We start from the raw sequence: 24809 nt of genomic DNA on the forward strand, positions 1-24809 counted from the left end.
TGTGTGTGTGTGTGTGTGTGTGTGTGTGTGTGTGTGTGTGTGTGTGTGTCTGTGCATGTCTTGACAAATTAAACTTGTAGGGAATGAAGAAATCACAGACTTCCAGCTACTTCTTCATGCTAAAAATCACATGAATTGCCTTCCCCTCAAAACAGGTACTTGGCGTTCTTCCCAAACCCACCAGACAGTTATCTTTTGGACAGGGAAGGTACAGGAAGCTCACTGTAGCAAGCAATGTGCACGATGCTGGGTCTTGTGCAAGAAATGTGGGAAAAACAGAACATTTAAGCTGAAGAACAAATTGTTGGTTTCCATAATTGCCTTTCAGAATCTGGTCTCTGTGCCCACCTCCCACCACACACACACACACACACACACACACACACACACACACACTCACACACACACACACGCTGTAGACAGGGCTTCCTTGTCAATGAGGGAGCTGTAACAATAAGTAAACAAATAAATGCAAATAATATAATATCCCAATGAAGATAACAAAAATACAATTTAGCAAAAGGCTGCCTTCCATTTTTAAGCATAAAAATCTTAAGAATGTTTAAATACAAACTCACAGAGCAAAGAAAATAACAAGAGAAGGAGGCAGCAACCTAGGGTACAAAATATACATCTTCAAGATGCATAGGTAAACATAGTCTCCTGATTTCTTTGAGTTCCATAATTTTAAAAATGATAATTATTATCAGATTGAGGATCAGAAAAAAACTAAAAATACAAAAGATAAAACACTAAAACTTATAACTATAACAAGTTTATCTTCTTATTGATACTAACTGCCAAACATAGCATAGAAGATTTTTCAAAAATCAAGGTGTATTGTTAATAATTTCATGACTAATAGATGGAAAAAGTAAATTTTAAAAATGAAAAGGATGACCATATTCATTCTTGTCACCATTTTAAAATGGGAGAAAATGACAGGAGCTAGACACTGGTCACGAAGTTTAGAACAGACACCAAAAATGCTACAATTCTGTTTCTGCATCCATTACTTGGCTGGAATCTGCAATCTATGGTTCATTTCTGGCAAAAAGCCAGGATTTCCAAAGAGAGCTCCCTTTCTTCCTTTAGCTTCCTCTTCATTTTTCTCTGTTTAACCCTTCCCCTGCTAGAACACTATGCGAGAATGCTTCTTAAATTGGCCCCAGTGAACTCACAAACTTGCTCCACATGCATCTTCCCATTGTGGCCATGTCCCCCTTAAACAGCAGTTGACCAATAGCATACCGGACACCAGTCCTCTGCATCCCATTGTGCCAAACAGGAGGCTTTTCTAATTGGGGCTTAAATTCTTTCCCCAAACTCACCCTTGCCTTTCAGGTCCCATAAAATTCATTCTTGAATTTGTGATACAAAATCCCAGAAAGCACTGGTTTGATAGTCTGGTGACTGGTGGGTTTTGAATCGTCCAGCATCTTATTTCTCAAGTTATGCACATTGGACAGGGGGCAGCCTCCATTGCTCTTGAGAACCTGCCACTTTTTTTTCAGTCACATGGAGAGGTGAAGTTTATGTAAATCTCTGACAACCACACTAGGGAAAAGCTATTAAAATAAGTTTCCTTCAATATTTAGAGAAACTATGTGATCATTAATATAGTAATAGAATTATTTATTCTGAATGAACTCAATTTTTTACAGATACAATTTTTGAGTAAGAATGCATCATAAAAATACCACAAGTAGAATGCTCTCACATCTCACAATATTTTGAAAAATATCCCCATGATATTTTTGTCACACATGCAAGATGATGGCAAATTTAGATGAAGGGATAGTTGGATCAATAATATATTGACATAATTTAAATTATTAGATTAAATTTTTCACAGAAGTGCATAATTGAGTGTTTATAAAACAATTCTCAAATGTGTTTCTATGCTTTGGTTAAGGCCTTAAGATATGTTTAATATATTATTTAATTTCCAGCTGTGACCAAATTTTAGACATTCTGACATGATACTGTTATATAAAAGGCTCACATTTGAACCGCTTAATAAGCTCAAAACTATTCATATAAATGTGTCCTGCTATTTTATGTAAGTTTATGATGTTCGTACTAAGTTGCATTAACACCTGTACATGCAGGCAGCCTGTGGGCCTCTGGTTGAACCCTTGATGTACTAAGTCATGGGTTCAATCTGAAGAGATAAAAGGAGGTTAAGTTGATAAGGGAGCATGGTGTAAAGTAGAAAGGATAACACTCAGGACAGCCCATGAATAAATGGAAAAGGGAGAATCAGACTTTCAACATAAAATAAAATAAATTGGAAATAATAACACTGCAAGTACTTAGGTACCCAAAGGGACAATCTAGTTTCCTTTTTTTTTTTTAATCTCTCTCTTTCTTTCTGTAGCTATCTGCCTAGACTTCACTTATAGACTAGGCTGATCCGAAACTAACTGAAATCCATCTTGCCTCTGTCTCCCAAGTGAAAGAATTATGTCAGTCAATCTACTTGATTTAATAAGGTTTATATATTTATTATCATTGTTGTTGGTATCCTCAGTGTCTTACACAGTCAATGCAGATATAAAACTTAGTATTTATTTGAGGATGCCTTTAACTGTTAATCCTCTTATCTCCACCAAACAAGTGCCGGGTTTTCAGGCATGCTGCATACACCATGTACAGTTTTATGTGGTGCTATGGATGAAACCAGGTGTTTTGTGCATATATATTAGGCATTTTAAGAATATCATCAGGTCTTTATTTATTTTGCTTTATTAGTTTTCTTTGATTTTGGAGACTTGATCTCACTGTAATTCAAACTGGCACTGAACTCATAATATTCCTGTCTCCTCTATTAAAATGTTGCAATTCTAGGTGTATACTAGCACACTTAGTTTGTGCTTAGGTATTTTAATTAATGAAGAACTCAACATTCCAGATATGGATAAAGCTTCTATCAATAAATTCTAGAATACTGATAAGAAACAGTTCATGGAAACAGTCGCATTAACATTAGAAGCCCTTTTCAATGAAAAAATTTAAATCTCTGATGGAAGAAACTGTGGAAGATTCTAGAAAATGGAAAGATCACCCATCCTCATGGATTGGAAGAAGTAATATGGTATGGGGAAAACTGAACATCTATATGTAAAATAATACAATTAGAGCTATAGCTATTGCCATGAACAAAAGTTAATAAATTGTATCAAAGACCTCAGCAGGAAACCTGAAATTATGCAAGTGTTATGGAAAGCATAGGGAATAACCTACATAGTACAAGTATAGAAAGGATTTTTTAAATGGGACTTTATTAACTCAGGGAATAAGGCCAACAATTAACAAATGGGAACTCATAAAAGTTGAGTGCTTTTGTACATCTAAGGAAACATGTGAAGGTTATCCTAATAGGCGACAATTTTTGTCACTTCTTTATCCAATAGAAAATTAATACCCAGAATATATGGAGAACTCAATAAATCAAAAATTGAGAAATCAATTGGGTACAGTTAAAAGAATTGAAAACAGATCTAATATAGAATTTTCAAGATGAAACATAAGACTAGCTTAGAAAAATATTTTAAATGTCTCAGATCACAGAAATGCAAAGTAACATAATTTGTCTCACTTCAGTCAGAAAGGCAAAAATTGAGAAAAGAACGGTCAACAAATACTGCTGCGGGTCTAGGAAAGCGATGTCCCCATTCTCTATACATAAGACTTCAAACTGGTGGAGTCACTATGGAAGTCAGGGTAGAGAATTCTCCAAAAGCTTCCATATGACCAATCTATACCACTCCTTGAAATATGCCCTTGGGACTTCATATCGTACTATAAAAATATACTTGCTTAGCCAAGTCCATTGCTCCTCTTTTCACAATGGCAACTAAATGGAAATAACCCAATATCCTTCAATAATGAATGGGCAATACGTGTATGGTACATATACACAATGGAATACCATGTAGCTGTAAAGAAAAATGAAACACAAATTGTGCACTAAAATGGATAGAACTCGATATTACACAGAATGTGGTGACCCAGACCCAGAGAGACAAACCCTGCGTATTCTCCTTTATTTGTAGATCCAAGTTCTGAATCTACACAGTTGAGTATGTAATCTGAAGTACCCTAAGAATTTATAAAAATAGATATGTACCATCAGGGAAAGAAGGAAGACAGAGCCGGGCGGTGGTGGTGCACGCCTTTAATCCCAGCACTCAGGAGGCAGAGGCAGGCGGATCTCTGTGAGTTCGAGACCAGCCTGGTCTACAAGAGCTAGTTCCAGGACAGGCTCCAAAACCACAGAGAAACCCTGTCTCGAAAAACCAAAAAAAAAAAAAAAAAAAAACAAAAAAGAAGGAAGGAAGACAGAGATGTAGAGTAGGGAATAGCAGGGCTCTATTATTATTATTTCTCAAAGAAAAATGGAGAAATTGGGGAATGCAACTAAATATGAACTAGTGAATGTAATACAGAGAAAATGACAGAAGAAAAGATAAGTGACAAATGTTGTTTGAAAAAAAACACAGCCATCTTTTTTAGATTAAGAAAACTATGCATGTATGTGTGCACATGCACATATAATATATATGCACATTAGTGTATGTTAAATGGGACCATCCCTTTTGAAATGATAATGTTCATACTAAGAGCCATATAGAATACCTAACAAAACCGCAAACACTAAACATTGGAAATCTCTCTTCCTTTTGTGTTCTCAGGGTCCAAGAGAATGCAAATTCGATATAGGTTACTGCCATTGTCCCTAGGTATTCCCCTTCTAGTATTTATAAGTACATCTTTTTTTCCTGAAAAAGTCACACATGATTTGGTAGAACTGAGCTATAAGTGACCTGAAAACCTTCACCGTTAGGTCTAGCTCTCATAGTAAAGGAAGGTTCTATGCGATCCCCAGAGGAGAAATAAAAATCAATATCCCCACCCAACCATGAACGACAACAGTGGTGAGCCCAACAAGATTTCCCCAATGGTGAAGCCATGGTACCCTAATCTTGGAGATACCCAGAAATTGCCGAACTGGACTCAAGACCAGTCAGCAGGCAGAAGTCTATATCTGATACTATATACCTACACAACCACCTGGAAAACTCACAGATCCTTGAGGAAAACCTGATATTGTCACTTTCCTGAACAAATTCCAGCTGTATTTTGAATACTTATCCTTAAATTTGCTGTTGCTTGCAGATGCCACCCTTCATTAAAGTAGCTTATTTTTGCAGCAGACAGAGGCTTCTACAGAGAACCACAATAGAATAGCATCTTGGGCTCCCTGGCCACCATTAGTATGTTTACAACACAAATTCTAAGCCTAAGGCTCAGGAAACACTATTGAATAGGAGATGGAAAGATTGTAACAGGATAAGAAGAAAACATGAACAAAACATGGCTCCATCTTAGTTTTGAAATTAATAAACTTCATTGTCATAAAGCAAATGTAAAACAAAATCAAATATACATGTAAGTTTGTTAACTCAGTGGTTTCAAAAATGTAGTTGTTGGCCTATTCCCACAAAAATTAGCACTAACTAGGAATTTTTTGAAAATGTAATTTTTCTCTATCTAAGACCATTTGCCCTACGGAAGAGATTCTGAGAAAGACAGACAACATATATTTTTAATGATTTCTGCTTTAGTTTTCTGTTTCTTTTTTCATTGATTTTTATTGAGTTCAGCATTTTTCTCTGTTCCCTTCCCTGCTTCTCCCCTCCCCCTCTACCCCTCTTCCAAGGTCCCCAAGCTCCCAATTGACTCCGGAGATCTTATCTGTTTCTGTGACAATCTCAATGACTAAAAGCAGCTCATAGAGGACAGATGGGTTATTTTTGTTGTTTGTTTGTTTTGCTTTTTAGTTTTTGTTTTTTTTTTTTTTCCATTTCAGAGATTACATTCTACCACTGAGAGAAAGCAGGATAAGAGTTCAAGCAGGAAACAGGAGTTAGGAACTAAAGCAGAGGTCAGTGCTACTTTACTGGCTTACTCCCCTCACCTGGCTTGATCAATCTGATTTTCTATACAACCCAGTACAACCTGGTCAGGGGTGGCATCATCTGGCTGAGCCCTCCCATATCAATAGGCCAGTTCATCATTGGAATGGGTGGCAGAACTCGTCCATTGCTTTTCCCAGACAAGTTTAGTTTGTTTGAAGTTGGAAAGACTTGTTAATGAGCATGTTTTCTAGAAGAATCTTAAATTTGTTCAACCGAGAGAAATGTCACCATTAAGTTAAGGATTCTCAAACATCAATGAAGACTCATTCCTCTAAAACAAGTTAAAAAAATTTACTCCTGAGTATTAAAAAGATTTTCATTGAACTGCCTAGAATGAGCTATGGATATTTTTTTTATTTGTAGCTATCATTTGCTGCAGTGCTATGTGATAAAGGAAAGACGGAGTTTGATATATTTCCTACATCTATTTTTCCCATTCTACTCCTTAAATGTTCAATCAGGCTATCCTTTTTAATTTTTACTCCGAGAACATTTTTTCACTTCAGCTTCATATTTAAATTCTCAAAGCATTCTGGTAATAGAATTATTATAGTTTTTCCGGGATCCTGAGGCTCTATCTATCTATCTATCTATCTATCTATCTATCTATCTATCTATCTATCTATCTATCTTCTATCTACCTATCTATCATCTATCAACCTATCTATTATCTATTCATTTCCTATTCTTTAAATTAATCTATGATTAACACAAAATAGTTTAATAATGAAAATTTCATACAGACATTATTCTAATTTGTTCTTAGTGTTCCTTTCCACATTTTTTCCTCCTAAGACGTTGATCCTTCCTCACCAGCTCTTATTCTTTTTACCTTCATTTTATATACTTTTTCCTGCCTCCTCACTTTTCTAGTGAGAATTGACATTCTTCTCCATTGTCCGTATATCCTAATTTTTATCAGAAGCAAATATAATCATATGTGTTTGCACACTTTAAATCTGAATTTAATATTATTTTCAAAAAAAACCACTAGTTATTAAACATGTCAGTGTTAGATCTTATGACTTAAGTGAAAATACCAGAATGAAGTCCTCTGCAAAGGCTGAAACCTTTGGGAATTTCCTCTATTCCAAGACCAAATGTAAAGCAGTCTAGTTCTGTTGAAATATGGAAACAGGAGCTATATAGTCTACATGCATGGGTAATACCATTTGGATGTTGTTTCCTTTTTCTTATTAGGAATCAGTCTTTGTCATTTTGAATTCAGTGAAAGGCCATGTTATGCCACAGAAATATAATTTCTCCTACAAAGGGAGGTTGTTTCTCACAAAGCAGAAAGAGTGGGCTGTCCTCAAGAGCACAGCCCCTGAGAGGCTACCTATGCTCTGATAGTTGACTATACACCCATGCACATTTGGATCCAGTAAGTGGACTCAGTGTATTTTAAAAAATAACATATGCAGGTAAGAAAGAAAGGTGCAGAGAGATCAAGGAAGGACTGCAGGAGAAGTAATGAGTGATATATTTGATTCAAACGTGATGGTCAAAACACAAGATCAGAATACAATAAATTCTCAAATAACAGCAATTAAAAAACTGAAAGTATGTCATGCTATATATATTCATATTTTCTTTTATGAGGGATATGGAATATCAGCTAGGCAAAGAGTAGGAAGATCAATACAAAAGGATCTGAAGGGAGCTTGGACAAACAATGCAAAAGTTGTTTAATAAAACCTCAAGATGTCTTATTATGTTAAATCCATTAAAATCATACAAAATAAATATGTATATGCACATATAAATTCATATACATATGACTATGGATTTGGATGTCCATCAGACATTGAAGGGGTTGGATTGACAAATAGGTAAGTAGCTGACAATCTACTAGGAACATGTTCTATACCTGGTTGTTTAATACAAAATGACATGGCAATAGGATGTTAATACAACAGAAGGAAGCTTCTGAGAGATTTTTGTATGTGCACAAAATCTATTAGAGTGTTTTTACTTACATACATGCCATTTTTTAAACAAAATTTTTATGAATTTAAAACTAAACATTTAAATGAAGGCAATAAACTTGAGATTCATAATTTCATAGCAAATTTACTGTCTTGATTGTGTTGTGAATGAATCTTTGGTTTATTGCATTGATAAAGCAGAAATCCTACATATTACTTATTTCTGCATATCTCTCCCTGATTTTACCATTTAGAAAGTGAGAATGCTTCTTGTAGCAGGGAATGTTAAAACAGTAGCACATCATTGTTTAAAGCCTATAATAGGGACATGTGTCCTTAATCAAGATGTGCATGAGAATATGGCTTTGCCTGTATCTTCTTAGCTACTCAAGCCTCATACCCAAATCAGTGCAATTCCAGAATGACTAGTTTTAATTTAAAATGCACCTGTATTCATAAGATAGCCCAATAAGTACTGACTTCATGGTCTCAAGTGTGTGGCCGAAGGGTCTGTCTCCATTCTTCTATATGTGAAGTATATGGGGTTCCTACAGATTGGCATGAAGACTCATTGAAAAACTATGCATCTAATAGTCCTTGTGTAGTCTCTGCACTACTCACCGCTGGGAAGGGAATTTACACAGATCTACATGTACAAAAGAAAATAATTGCATGTGCAACTTTGTCAACAACAAATCCTTTATCAAAAAGAGATCTTTTTGAAAATTGGAAATCTAGTGATATGTGACTGAGAAGGATACCATCAACACAGTTTTTTTTTTTTGGCAGTCAGAATTCTATGAATTCACAGAAATTCACAATTGTTATTTACTACTTAATCTCAGTTTTGATGATTTACTACTCCCAGAATGCATCATCCACATTCTAACAAGAAACATACTCTCGTTGTTTGCTGCAAATGTCAATCAAAACACAGTTTTGTTTTACAAGTTAAATCCTAATAGTTCCAAGATTAACAAAAGCGTGTCTGCTTGGCCTTCTAATAGCTACGTCCTAACACAATCTGCAATGTCTGGATCCATGTGTTTCAACTGAGGGTATTGTATCTATTCTGAATGAGATCTATTAACTGAGGCTATTGTAACTACCTATTCTGAATGAGAGTTATTCTGAAGCAGGCATTGAAAGTCATGTTCAAAGCACTGCAATGAATAATGCATTTGCCTCCTTGAATCTTATTCACACAAAAATAGCTGTAAGGAAATATAGCACCAGTACACTGTATCTGCCACATCTCTACTAAAGCACAACTATTCTCAACTTACCGCAGGATACCGCTTCATCTGTCTGGTCCCCACAGTCATCCTCTCTGTCACACAGCCATGCTCTGGGAATGCAGCGCCCATTTCCACAAGAGAACTGGTCAGCCTGGCAGGTTCTGGCTGTAAAGATCAGGTTATACACAAAGAATAAATTCACAGAATTTTTGAGGAATGGAACCTGCAATATAAGTGTTATTGTTTATGTTTTACATTTTTAGGTTTTGATGTTTTAATGTAATTATATTTCCCCCTTTCCCATTCCTCCTGCCAAACTCTCCCACATATTCCCTTCCATAATCTTTCAAAGGCATGGCTTCTTTTCTCAGGATGCATTTTTGTTTGTTTGTTGGTTGGTTGGTTGTTTTGTTTGTTTGTTTTTCAAGACAGGGTTCTCGGTGTAACAGCCCTTGCTGGACCTACTGGACCTAGGTCTTGTAGACTGGGGGTGCTTCTAACTCACAGAACTCCGCGTGCCTCCGCCTCCTGAGTGCTGGAATTAAAGGCATGTACAACCGCAGCCCAGCTTCCTTTCTTTCTCTCTCTCTCTCTCTCTCTCTCTCTCTCTCTCTCTCTCTCTCTCTCTCTCTCTTTCTATCTTTCTTTTTCAGGATACAACATTTTTTTAGTGAATTTTTAGATGAAGCTTTGTAAAACTAGCTTCCTCTCTACTCTGAAGATAGGTACACTTTGCCTTTCAGTGAAACTGGCTGCTAAAATAATGAACCTTCTTGAAAATTTCCACAAATGAAGATAGCTCATTATTCTAAGAACTTTCCAATCATGTGCTTTTAAAATGTTATTGAATTCAATTTCATCCAACTCCCTTATAGAAAGGAATTATGCTAACTCCCCATGAGAAGCCTTATTCTTTCTGAGAGGTGGATGGAGGTGGGGTGGTGGGAAGGTAGGGGGACTGGGAGGAGGAGAGGGTGCTGGACCTAAGATTGCTATATAAAACGAGAAAGTATTGTTTTAAAAGAAATAAATGTAAAAAAATTCTAGCATTTTTTGGTAAACAAGAAAAAAATATTTTCCCCTGTAATGCCAAGAGAAGCTTGTAGGCATACAGGGTCCCTAGGTTCTAATCCAGGTTCATAATTGTCTTTTTTGTTTTTTTGTCTAACATTTGCCTTGTATTTACCTCTTCATTTCTAAGTGAACTTTCCATGTCAAGTGAGAATACAGAAATATTGTCTAAGACATGTAGCTAGCCTAAGACTTTCCATGGACCCCTTGTACAGTTGTATAAATTGATACATAGCTTCTTTGATAACTGTACTCAGAGTTGTAATGGGCAGGAATATGCAAAACTGCTCGCTGTGGTGAAAAGATACAAGCTGAATTAACAGAGTCCTCCTAGGAACCCTTTATCCTTTCTTATTGGTCAGGTCAGAGTTCTAGAGCACAAAAGTGATTCGCTTTTCTGCTCTTCCCCAGACCCTATGCCTTTCGGTACTGCACACAAATTACTTTTAATGTTTCATTTTCATGTTTTTCTTTTTCCTTCAAAACAGAAATTTGTCTTGAGTGGGATTATCTCAATCACCATGCCTTTCTATCTGAGAATGGGAGGAAAAGATCTATATTGATGATTCTTCCAGACAGTAAGAGACTGCATAAAATCTGAATTTCCACACAAGAAACAGAGAACCGTTTAATGACAGATTTCTTCTTCCATATGTATTAGAAAAAAAATGTGTTTTTATTTGGTTTTTTAAGAATACCTTGAATACTAAACTACATTAAAGTAATTTAAAATAGTCTTCTTATAAAGGTATACAAACACATATGCCCATGGCTGTGTGATCAGAATTTGTGAATATTGTGCAGATTACTTAAAAATAAAATTTACTTATTAGTTTGACACCATGGGCTGGAGTTATAGTACCTACAATTAGAGTAATTAAGGATGTTATTGCAATGTACATTTTGCTATGCACATAAGGATTTAAGTATCAAAACATTTAGATAATACCTGTTTGCATTTTAAAAACTGATTATTTGTAGTAAATTAGTGCATTTTATTTTTTCTAACAAATGTCTGAAGTTCTGAAGCTTTCAATTTAAATAACTTTAAATATTTCTAATTACCATTGTTATTGCCTTATATTACTAACCTTCTTTTTTTATAATACTAACATGCAAAATAAATTCAATGAAGGTCTTAGTTGATTTTATATAACTGTGTCTTTTTTTTTTTTTAAGGGACAGAAAACAATGCAAGAGCATATGCCCAAGGTGTGGGCTTTGGTTTAATTGATGAAAAAGGCTAGGATGTGAAGGAGATGGATAATTTCCCCTTACATATCTCCATTCTATTTCAGTGGTTGCAACCAAGTGTCTTCCCCTTCTGTTTTAATAGAAACCTCACAAGGACTCCTCCTTTTCATTGCCCTTTCCTTTCATTCTCCCTATCTTCTCCCCTTTCCCATTTTCTTAATGTATTTAGTTTTCTTCCTTTTTTCCTCTCCTGTTCTTTCCTTTTTGCTTTTCCCTTCTCCCTTCCTTCTCTTTCTATTGTATTTCACTCTCTCATGATTTTAAATGAAAACATCATTAGGTGATTCATCTTCATTTAATTCCAACTTTGCCATAATCATAACCTATTAAATTTATGAAAACCACTGTCTTTAATTTCATGGTCTTGTTACTACAGTCTCTCCTATCAGCCTCTCCCTAGGGTCTTGCAAAACTTTGGTAGCTCTTATTAGAAAGAGTATTTATTTATTTGTTTGTTTGTTTATTAAAATTTTCCACCTCCTCCCCACCTCCTATTTCCTTCACCTCTCCCCCTCCCTCTCCAGTCCTAAGAGCAGTCAGGGTTCCCGGCTCCATGGGAATTCCAAGGTCCTCCCCCCTCCATCCAGTTCTAGGAAGGTGAGCATCCAAACAAACCAGGCTCACACAAAGCCAGTCCATGTAGTAGAATCAAAGCCCAGTGCCATTGTTATTAGCTTCTCAGTAAGCCCTCATTTACAGCCACCTTCAGAGAGACCGGTTTGATCAGATGCTCCATCAGTCCCAGTCCAGCTGGCCTTGGTGAGCTCCCATTAGATCAGTCCCAACATCTCAGTTGGTGAACACACCCCTCGCCGACCTGACTTCCTTGCTCATGTTCTCCCTCCTTTTGCTCCTCATTTGGACTTTGGAAGGTCAGTTCAGTGCTCCAATGTGGGTCTCTGTCTCAGGCTAATTCATATAGTGTGTTAATGACCATTGTGATGGCAGGGGCATGTGTGTGTGGCCCTCACTATTGCTGTGAAGCTGAAGGACCTGCTGTAGTCATTGACTTGAGAATTTTCTACATAGTTATTGAAAGATTAGGACTAGGAAAGGCTTGAATTCACTATCCCTTCTAATCTGGGGAAAAGTATTTCGTTTTCCTTCCAGGGAAATTTAACTAATTTCAGAGGAGAAAGATATTTTATTCCTTAAGCCTTTGAGACATAATCAAATTGACAGAGTTAGCACTTCAGATCAATGGACTCAAACAGAGACAGCACAGTGTTTTCCTTCTCAGTCCTCCTTTGCACCATGTGTTATTAGCTTGCAGGTGATGTCACACAGTGACCCCAAAGAACTTTAATTTCATGGCAAATAGTGCCCTAAAGAGGAACTTATCAGTGTCTTCTGCAGAATTATTTATCTAGCACTTGAATCAGAGTTTTCCCCCACAGTATAAGGGTTCCTGCTAATCACTGCTATCGTGTATCTCAATGAAACCCAAAAGCGTGAGCTCTGGATGAGTAGGAGACTGTTCTAACAAAACAGTCAGGAACATCATCTTTGTCACTTCTGTTTAGAATTCTGTTTAGACAACATATACCAGCTCATTGCTGTAAACTGAAGTACTTAAGAAGAGGAAGTTGGAAGATGATGACTTCAAGGTTATTTAGCCTGGGCTACATTTAAAAACTTCCATTTAAAAAACCAAGGGCTGCACATGTACCTCAATGGTACAGCATTTGGATACCATGTGCTGGCCCCTGGATCTTATTTTTAGCACTATAAAAGACGAGGAGACAGAAGCTTTTATAGTCTATCTTGAAAAATGTCTGGTTTTAATATATTGGTTATTTTAATGTAATTATACCTGCTTAGTGTGCATTTGATCAAATTTGTTAGATGATGTGAGCAGAAGAATATTGTCCAATGCAATTAGTGTTCAATAATGGGAGAAAATGTTGACTTGGGACTGCCTAGGTGAAAGTGTAAGAATTATTAGCATTACTTACAGTGAAGTGAATTTCAAATGTAATCACCAGTCATTCCTCTTGACCTCTGAAATTCTCTGAGAATTAGACAGAAAAGAATCTGTATTTCTGAGAGACTGAAGCTTCTCTGTGTGGCTGGCTCTGCTCCTTTGTGACCTGGGCATGCGCTGCTGCTCTTTTGGGTGCCTTCCCTAACCAGCTCATAGGGTTTAGACCATTGCTACTCCAGTTCTATAAGCTACCAGTTGGCAATTTGCTCCTGGTGAAATGTTGCTATCACAAAGAGGTCAACCAAATATATACTTGTCTCTGTTGTACAGCTACATCCAGTTTATTTCTATGTATTTGCTATAGTATTTTGCTTTGTATTTTTAAAAACCTGTATTATAGCCTCATTTTATGGACCATGACGTCTCTCCCACACACTGACTTCCCCCTGACAGGCCTGACTCCTTAGTTTCATTTTATGTCCAGGAATATTTTAAAGACTACACGGGAATTTATGAGCGATACATGGAACTGTGTTTCAGTTTAGCTTTCTTGTAAATGATGTGTATATTTTTCTTTATGTATGGGATATTTTGAAAATTGATTCTTTTTCACACTTGAGTATGAGCTTCGTTTTTCTAACTATGCATGGCAAATATACAAATCTATCAATTATCATACTCATTGAAAGTTGAGTTGGTTTGGAGGCTTTTTATTCATGGATCTCAGGTGAATAACTTTTTCCCCAGGTTTTTCTATGCACAGCTTTAAACTACAATGGGAAAATAGATATTCCCGAGATAAACACACATACATTTGGGGACTTACTGAATTTAACATTTTCTGTACTGGCTGCTTTTGTGTGTCCTTGATACTAGACAGAGTCAGTAGAGAATACGGAGCCTTAGCTGAAGAAAGGCATCCATGAGATGCAGCTGTACAGCATTTTTTTAATTACTGATCAATCGGAAAGGGTCCAGTCAAAGGCAAGTGATGCCAACCTTGGGTCCCAGGTTCTATGAGAAAGCAGGTTGAGCAAGCCAGGAGAAGCAAGCCAGTAAACAGCTCCCCTCCATGGCCTCAGCATCAGCTCCTGCCTCCAGGTTCCATCCCTGCTTGAGATCTGGTTCTGATCTCCCCTATGAGAGGCTATGATCTGGAAGTATAAGCCAAATAAGCCCTTTCTTCCTCAGCTTGATTTTTGGTCATGGTCTTTTGTAGCAGCTATAGAAACCCTAGCTAAGATACTTTCCTAATGTAAAACATCAATTTATGCAACCAATAAGAATATGTGACAGTTCTTTCTCCCCATAATTTTGCCAAAACTTGTTTTTAATCAGATTATTTACATTTCTTTGAAAATGGATTTTATTATTACTTAGAGGTTTTTCTTATATTTCATTGCTTCCTTCAGGAATTCTTCCCAATACTTTGCTCTTCTTATAATCCTGACTTTTAGTTGCTGTGAGGAAACACCAAGACCAAAAATCACTTGAGAAGGATCTTTATTTTATCTTACAGCTCTCCGGTCATACTCCATCACTGAGGAAAAAAAAAGAAAGAACTCAAGACAGAAACCTGGAGGAAATAAATGAAGCAGAGGCCATGCTCGATGAAGAACACTGCTTACATTGCTTTCCATGTCTTATTTAGCTTCATTTCTTTAACACCCAGGATCATATGCCCAGAGATGGCATCACCCATGGTGAGATGGGCCCTGTCACATCAGTCATCTCCCAAGAGCATGTAAAACAGGCAAATCTAGGGTAGGCATTTTATTAACTGAGGTCCTTGCTTCCAATATGGCAAATGTCCATCAACATAAAACTAGACAGCATACGCGCAGTGTGGCTCAACTTGACATGATGCATACTAACAGTGTGCATGACAGTGGATGGCTGACATATGTTCTTATGTGTCTTGTTCTTTGTCTACAAATGTAAGTACTATTACTTTTGATCATTCAGTCATCAGTGTCGTGACACATATTTACTGGTTGTGGGAAAATCATAAAGGAACAAAATAGGAAACAGGTTTCTGGGGGGAGAAGATTCACATAGGTATACAAGCAGCCCCTATGTAAACAGGTGAGGAAGAAGATGTCATGATAAAGTATCCCTGTTTGGAGTCTTTTCACCTCAGGTACATCTTCACATATACCTTGGATTTCAGGTTCTAGAAAGGGCTTAGAGGAATCGGTCATGTTGTTGAGGTGTGCTAAGCCACCTGAGTTGTATATTTCTTTGGGGGAAATGAAATGGAAGTACGTCATAGCTTAACCCCACTTCCCAAACTTCATGATAGTAAGAGAGATGTTCATTTTTCTCTTCGCTCTTCTCATTTCCACTTCAGTGCATACCCTGCAGTGACACCAGTTGCCATGGGTAAACTGACTCGCGTGTACTAACCTGGCAGTGAGGAACTCAACTCAAAGTGGCATTCAATATGCTGTGTTTTATTTCTTCATGCACTAAAGGTATCTAGAGCCACAGAAATCACACTAATCAGGACTGATTGCTTTGTTGACTCTTACATAGAAGTATTTCCATTTTTACTACTACTCATCACATGCAAATGTTCTTTTATAAATCACATGGAAACAAGCAAAACTTGTAATTAGTATAAAGGAGGCAGGTACTCTACTATAAAAATGAGTGTCTTCCTATTTTAAGGTAAAAACATCTCTGTTTATGTTCAGTATGCAATGAAGCAAAATTTTTTAATTAAACCGTAATCTTAAAAGATTAGTATGTACATTGGTGTGCAGAAATGCTTCATTGTAAATTAGAGTCATATACAGTGTGAACTTCTTAAAGTCAAGTTGGCTGCACATAAATTTCAAGATAATCTGGTGTGTAGTGTAGTTTAGTCCAAGAAGTAAGGGCCTTTCAGGCAGAGCTCACAAAGATGCAGGAGCTCCATTTCATCTGAAAAATGAAAGCTCTTGAAAGTGGGCGTCATGGTGTTGAGATTTCTTTTTGTTTGAGGAAGTCTTGGGAACACACACACACAATTTGATAATTCACTTCCTACAAAGATTAGAGGTTTTAATCAAGGCTGAAGAGAATTACTCATCCACAGAGGGTGAGCAAGTACTTCACCAATGGAAAAGTCTGTTCATATGGTATCTTAAGTCATGGTAGGAAATGGTTTCCTTTTGCTTTTATAGTTACTGTTTTATGCGTAGCAAGAAGTTCTTTTCTTACAATTGTAACAAATTCAGTGTCTAATAGAGCTCAAAAAATGTACTCAAAAGATATGGCAGGGAGGGACAAGCCTTTGCACAAGAAAGTCAATGCCAAAAATGAGGTTAGGAACAAATCTTTAGGTCAATGAGCCTACATTGTTACAAGTTTGTATTTATTTAGGAAGGTTTATAATGGCTAAAGGAGAAACAGGTGTTGTGTAACTCATATGCTGTAACACTTCAGCATCCTTCAAGAATCAGTTTTCACTAATTATAGCAATATGTATCACCACACACTCGCTTTTCTTCATCATTTACAGTGCACTGGGCTGCTGTTAGCCAGTGTCATTTTTCAACATTTACCTAGTAATCATGACCTTTCTGGCACGCTTTTGCAAGCTGTACCACCAGCTGTATATTTCTATTCAATAAGAGGCCGGCTAGGGAATCAATGATTTATTACAAAGGCATGGATTATATGGAAATATAAATATTCTTAGTCGTAATGGGACTTCATTCAGGGGGAAAAAAAAATTCTGCCTCCTATAAATAATGTTCCATGAACAGAAAACTATTCACAAAGGTGTTCTGTAGTAGAAAAAAATAAAAATTAAGTATTTTCTCAGGATAAAATAAATAGTTCTCCTTGGGAGGTGGCCAGAATCACAGCATGCTAACGAAAAGGATTTGAAGCCTAGGAAGGTTTAGCATGGAGAAGTCTTGAAGGAGGTGCTTATCAACATGACAGCCAGCATGAAGAGATGAAGTGCCAGATTAATTTGGAAAGCAGAATTGTGGTCAAGGATTAGTAAAACACCATTTGTAACCTGGCCTTTGTGGCACCAAACACTAAATTTCTTGACCATGGCAATAATCAGACTGTCAATGCCAACAAAGTTCAGCTACTGTATCCACTTGCCCTGTGTGTTACAGAAGTGATGGGAAACTGATTTATCACATATCTGTGCAGACCTTTACCTGCGCAGGTTTGGTTGGACTCATCTTCATTGCTCCCACAGTCATTTGCTCCGTCACAAAGCCATCTCTTGGGGATACAACGATTATTCTGGCATTTAAACTGATCATCGGGACAGCTATGATTGACTGGAAAGTGAGGAAAGAAAGTTCAATTCAAGTTATGAATATTTCAATTATGGTTGCAAAGCAATTTCAGTAACTGTAATATTATGCTATAATAAATGCCTCTGAATCTGTCATTAATTGTCTCAATTATTGTAGGAAACATTGATATTTTAGACTTTGCTCAAAATTAATCTTGATAGATGGGATAAATAAAATAAATATGAAACAAAAGGAAATAAATCCATTCTCCAGGTTCTACTCAAGCCAACTTATTCCTTAGTTTGCTTCTTCATCGGTTACCAGAACTTGTCACTCAGCTACAGAATGCTTATATATTCGACATCAACCTCGAGGTTGAATGTTAAACAGGGAAATTATATCTCAAAATAATTACTCATGCATATTCATATACTGTTTTCATATATACATACTTATATATCACATTCATTCAGATAGCTAAAGTATTAAATAATCGTGCATGTTTTAATTTAGCCAATCTATTTTGGGATCTGAAAAGAAATGACAGAAATAAAAATGGATTATTTCTGGTATAAAGTTGATACTAAAAATAAGATTCTTTGTAATTTTAATAGCACAGTGTCATCCTGTTCTTTCCAAAAATGAACGAATTAAAAAAGAGCAATATTAAAAATAGGAGCAACTGCAATAAATAACGTGATACACAGCTGAGCCTTAACCCTCCAATATCTAATCACAGTGGGGAGGCATTTGATATTAACCTTTGAAATGTATTTTTGGGGTTCTTAATATGTGATCTTCCATATTTGTTTCACAGTTTCAATGTTATTTTATTCTTTTATTTAATGCAGTAGTTGTACATTTTTTAAGATGAAAATATATTCTGTAATAGTTTTATTTATAAACAGAAAGTTACCATTTTCTCATTTTGCTTCATATCAAATGGACTTACATATAAGATGTACCCACAAAACACACGTTCTTTAAGTATTTGTAATGATAGAGTGATTGACATACTTTATGGAAAGTTTTCACTTGAGGATCGTAAAATTTATTTTAAAATATTGAAAACCTACACACATAGTTGAGTGGTCAAAGAGATGGGGAGGACCTGGAAAGAGGTGACAGAGGGAAGATTTATTATTAGAAGGTATTAAATGAATTTGTGAAGATATTTTCAGTACTTGTGCATGTTCAAAATGTTCTAGGTGTTTTAGGAACTTTAACAAGTATAGAAGTCCATGAAAAAAATAAGTCAAACACATATCAGAGGTCAACATATTAAAGGGGCAAGATTACGCACTGCACACTGTAGTGAAGCTTCTCACGGACCCTTGTGCTTAATTCTATAACCCTGGACTAGCAAGGAAGAAGCAGGGGGATTGAAAGCTTTAGTTTCGCCTAATCCACTCAGTGAATTCAAGACTCTAATCTATTTCCATTAGCAAAGGAAATGCAGAATCAACCACAGTTGTTCTAGTTAGCAGTGAGCTACTGAAATATAGGCAGCAAAAGGATCAAAGAAATTCTATGTAAGAGATTTTGGGATTTATGTCTAGAATAATCCTCTACATTGGGTTATGATTATATTGATTTATTGACCGCAAAACAACTGAAAAGAAATGTTATTCAGCATGACTGCCATGCTCAAAAAGGATGCTCTTCAAGCAGGTAGCTAAAGACGCTTGCTCTACACTTATAGGTTTATACAGTTATACATTCTTCCAGGGACAAAATCTGTTTTTGGAGTTGAGCCTTCAGACATGCTACAGCCAACCATATCTCCCAAAGAGGATATTAATCTTTTATTAGGTGAATCAGATGAAGAAACATATGGTGGCACTATAGATTGAAAGCTACAGTAATATAGGACTTACAGAAGATGGATAGTTATCTCTAAAAGGCTGCACTGCAATTTATTGGTGGTTACAAATAATTCCATAAGAAGGCAGTGGGAAACTATATTAAATTTCATAAACTGCTGTCAGTTCAGTGTCACAGACAAGGAAAGCAAGAAACGGGTTTTTTTTCTTCTGTAGAGCAACATATAATTTGACTCCATAAAAACAAAGTTATACTCTTGAGTCTATAACTTGACTCACTTGCCCTGTTGACTAACAGGTCCTGCAACAGTTTTAATAAAAAGGACATGATCCCATAAGAACTACTCTTGGAGCAATGGGGAAAGTGAACTTACTTAAGGGAGAAATTACTGGGAATTACAGAGGAATACTCGTTGAGTTAATTTAAGATGGAAGCCTAATTCACACAGAAATTTTGTGTGATTATTCGGGTCTGGGTGGCTGGGAAATGAAAGTACAGATTCTGTTTAAAAGAATGCATTCCAAATCCATGCTAATCTCCTTGGATTTCCTTCAAGGCCCTGTTTTCAAGGTCAATGGAGGGGAATGTGCCCAAAATTCAGTCTCAAAGAGAGTTAATTTGACATCCCATGTCTTTATAAGCAAGATCCCGATGTGTCCTTTAGAGCAACACCAGACTGTGGTTTTCCAGCATTCTCACAGACATAATAAAGGATGGGGACAGAAGAGGAGAACAGATCTTGACATCTATACAAGGAGGTAATCTGTAGCTTAACTTTATGACAACGCCACCAGGAAAGAAAGTTAAATCAAATTTGCATCAAAGCTATTTTCAGATATGCTATGGGCTGCTTTAGGTAATCCACCCAGTCACTCAGGAAAATACAGTTTCAGATTATTTCAGGGTGTACATACAGCACGTGACAGAGTCCTCATCACTTCTGTCTAGGCAGTCATCGTCCCCGTCACATTTCCACCGAGCCTGGATACAGTGTTGGTTTTTGCAGCGAAATTCTCCAGGTTTACATACATGAAGCACTACTTCTTCAGGATTAACTAGAATCAAAAATTAAAAAAAAAATATATGTGATGTACATATTGGACTAACTGCGTAATTTCATTAAGCTATCAATCGCTGGGGGTTTAGTTGCTTTAAAACCCCACAGAAACAGGGTTATATAGTGTTCGTCTTTCTTCTTCTGGCTTACTTCATTCATGGAATGCTCCATATTCATATAAGTGGTAAGGTTTCAATCTTATTAAAAGGTGAATAATCGTCATTGTGCACATATGCACACAAAACACAGTTTCTAAGATCAATGTGTGGGTCTGGTGAAGAGAGAGTGTGAGGGAAGTGTGGGTCAAAGGAGCACAATTGAAGAAATGAGAGATGAGTCAGTCTACATGTCTAAGATACCGCATTAAGAATATAATAATGAGCCGGGCGGTGGTGGCGCACGCCTTTAATCCCAGCACTCGGGAGGCAGAGGCAGGTGGATCTCTGTGAGTTCGAGGCCAGCCTGGTCTAGAAAGGGAGTTCCAGGACAGGCTCCAAAGCCACAGAGAAACCCTGTCTCGAAAAACCAAAAAAAAAAAAAAAAAAAAAAAAAAAAAAAGAATATAATAATGATGTGCTAGCTCATGCTGGCAATTGGCAATCATTTGCAGGTGGTCTTACCATAGGTAGCCATAAAAGGGTAACAAAGAGAAACGATTGTTTTGTTAATTGGTTTGCTGACAGAAATCAGCTCCTGAGTATATCACAGTAGCATGTGGCATACACTAAGTATGTACAATAAAAATGAAACCTAAAATTTTAAAAGTACTTCTGAAGGTAAACCACATCCATAGGAAATTTATAAAGCTATGCTCCTGACATCATATAAAGATTATTACACTCGAATAACACAAAATAATTTAAGTAGAAAATCTATTCCAATGATAAAATTTTAATGTCTCTACATACAATATATAAACAGTATGGTACTGATGGCCATCTGCGGAATGGAACATCTAGTTTTGCTGCCAATAATTATTCTGTTAAAACATGTTAAAGGTTTCTTTTAACTAACTTATCACTAAAGAAAAAACAACACAGTTTTACTTTCTGTTGTGCTTGTAGCTCCTTCATTGTTCATCCAGTTGTCTTATGGGAACCTTCAATACAGTGAATCACTTTAGTGTAAATGAATCAACTAAACATTAATCACAGCAAAGACACACCAATAGACAAGGTTGGTGGCTCTACTTCTTTTGCTGAACTGCATCGGGTTAACCAGAAGTGTCATATATCCGGGCTCTTAACGTTTGAATTTCCATTGTGATTTCTGTAAACTTAAAGCATTCTTATTCTGTTTACTTTATGTAGCTGAGATAACCTAACAGGAAGGGATCCATGGCAATGGCTTATAAGTAAAGACTGAAAATGGCCTTAAGTAGCTCAAGCTGGCTTCTAGCTGGGAGAATCTTTAATTTCCATTCAGTTGGCTTTAAACTTTATTTCTCATAAGTCCTGTAGGCTGGTGAAGGAAAACTTCTGCACACTTTGCTCACGAGTGGTATCAATAGAACATAGGTAAGAACTTCCACAGCCCTGAACATAGCACTGCTCTGGTCTTTGTTTCTCCCTTGCAGCAAAGAATTGAAAGGGAAACATGACTTTTGAACCATCCCTGCAGGAAACTGTTTCAGAGTAGCACAGTGAAGCACAAGCCTTGGCAGTCTGTCGGAAAAGAAACAAACGCTGCCGCAATGGGCCCAGACTTCATTTCCAGCCCAAAAGAATCACTGCCGTGAATGGATATTCAACTTGAACAGAAGTCATCCTGTGTTGCTCTGTCCTTTCCAGATATGCTAACTGTGGGTGCATTGACAGACAAGAGCGTTTATTTCATAATATTTCTCAGTAACAAAACAAGAAAGAAGTAATTTTTCTATGATGCCATTTCTCTAAGATCTTTTCAAAGTAAGCTACTGTGTGAGGTTAGCAGATGGGGTATGAAATCCAAATAGGAAATAACAAAACCAAAAACACAAACACAATGAATCAACTTAACCACCTGATAGAATCTTACTACTTTATAGTTCCTGCATCAGATACTGGTCGTTTAAAGTATTACTAATATTATACATGTATATTACTATATATAGAAAGAAATAGATTGATAATGATATATATATATAAAACATATTTGTGTGTACTATTTATACACACACATTCACATACTTTGACTTTTAAAATTTCTTCTGCATATTTTCTATGCCCTGGGCTCCTTCTCAATGGTGTCTCTGGAGATCATATATTTGCTTTTGTTCTGGATTTGTTCTCTGAGGATGTTTTAGCAGCATAGATAGAAATGTTGTGTGTTTGACTATAGAGCACGTATTAATTAAGTAATTAATCATTAATTAATTAGTTAAGTTAGTTCATAATCATTTTTAATAAGGAGTGTGCTTAAAGCAAAATGTTAGAATTCCCAGCCAACTCCTCTTAGGATCTGGGCTTTAGAGAACTCATCATTTGGCACTTGGAATCATTGTCCGTGCAGATTCTAGTCAAATTCTCCTACACATGCTCTAAGTTGACTTGACGAGAAGTCAGAAAGAACCAACACGTACATGGAGGCTACGCTACCTCCTGTGTTTTTCGTGTTTGATGCATGGCTCATGTATCATCTATTAGAATCCAGAAATTTCTTCCAGGAAATAATGTTATATGGTAACCAAAATGAAATCCCTGATACTGTACCACTTTTTTCATAACAATAAAGGGATTTTTTTAGATATTAAATTTCTAATTTTTTATTTTATTTTATTTTATTTTTGGCATACCAAGTTAGTACAGTACTATCACCTTTCTGCCTCCTAAGCATTGGGATCACACTGGGCCACATACTTGTCTGACTTTTATGTGAGTTCTGAACGCTGCTCCTCACAGTTGGTAGCAAGAACTTTACAATGAGCCTAAACTCTTAGATACTGAGCTTTGATTTGCAATGTCTCCATTGCCTATGGTTTCATTAGTCCATTCTATGAAGCACCTAAAATTTTCAGATATGACCTACAATAATACCACAAAGGTACCACAATGTTCAGTGTGAGCTGACATGTTTATACAGCATACATGTTGATAGAAGGCAGGTTACATTTCTACAAACAATGCTCATTATCAAGAAAACAAAGATCCTTGCGATAACATGGACAAGACAGAAGTTTAGAGTGTGAGATCTGCTTGTAAACACATTGCTAATGAAACAACGTGGAAGTAGGGGACAATATCATTTATAACAGTATCCAAGTTGAATACCGCTAGACCTAGCCACTTTTGAGAGAACATTGAGAAGAAGCAAGCATACTGAGCATAACATAAAAGACTAATAAATATTTCATACAAAAGACTCACTTAGCATTCCTTCTCCAGATGACTAAAATCCCTATGGAAGATTTTATACCTGATTTCCACTTATAATTGATAAATTTAAGGAAAGTGTCATATGTACAGAAGAACAATGCTCAAGAGAACTTGGACTTAGAGTAAATTCATAAAATAAATTGTTGCCTGATTTTTGAAATTTAATGAGATTGCTGTTACTATACTGAGAGACTGTTTCCAGGGGCTAGAGAAAGTCTTCAGAAGGGCAGCTCCAACTGGATCAGAAGTTTATTCTCTTACTGCTCCTGAGCATGCGTAAGCGTAGTCAAATTTCAGCAAACAAAATCAATGCGTGCAAAAAGAGAACAATGAGCATTTACTTAAAGCTCCATGTATATTACTTTGATCCAGAGCTGAACATGGATATGGAGAGCACTTGGTTGTCTGAGCCCAGCGATGAATTGCTTCCAGAACAGTTAGCAAGTGCTAAAATTCTATAGCTTCCTGCAGAGCTATGCTTGAAACCATGAATTTGAAACCATACATAAAACGTATAATTCTGTCACTGGGACAACATGGCCTGAACAGTAAGAAACTGACAAAGTAGTAAATAATCATTTTGTTTAACCACGTTCAGAAATGACACAGCATGAATTATGGCTTGTCTAGTGTAAAATGTCACTGTTCACGCTTGTTGTGAAAACTGTTGTTAGAGACAAAAATATCAGAAGGCCTGTGTCTGACTTCCCAGGATGGAGAAACATCAAAGACTCATTCCGGTATTGTTTTCTTAAACCTAGTGTTGTTTTCTTAAACCTAGAAGGGCTATTGCCAGAAATAATATCCAGAACCCCATGGAATAAAGGAAAAAGCTCTCTAACTATATTTTCTTAATTTAGCTTTCCATCTTTCCATATATTTTTAATTTATTTTAATGTGAATGTGTGAGTGTGTGTGTGTGTGTGTGT

At 36.5% G+C, this 24809-nt stretch overlaps 1 protein-coding gene across 1 annotated transcript in view; it reads right to left on the reverse strand.

Annotated features, from left to right (window-relative positions):
* Lrp1b (LDL receptor related protein 1B) overlaps positions 1–24809 on the reverse strand; it is a 1800012-nt gene that overhangs the window by 675589 nt on the left and 1099614 nt on the right. Inside the window, exons 16-18 of the mRNA XM_026778709.1 lie at positions 20385–20525; positions 17563–17688; positions 9199–9315 (exon numbers count right to left, since the gene is read on the reverse strand). Of these exons, the coding sequence (XP_026634510.1) occupies positions 9199–9315; positions 17563–17688; positions 20385–20525 (384 nt within the window). The remainder of the gene's footprint in view (positions 1–9198; positions 9316–17562; positions 17689–20384; positions 20526–24809) is intronic.

The sequence above is a fragment of the Microtus ochrogaster genome, chromosome 4 (genome assembly GCF_000317375.1).
Source record: "Microtus ochrogaster isolate Prairie Vole_2 chromosome 4, MicOch1.0, whole genome shotgun sequence".
Classification (NCBI taxonomy): Eukaryota; Metazoa; Chordata; class Mammalia; order Rodentia; family Cricetidae; genus Microtus; species Microtus ochrogaster.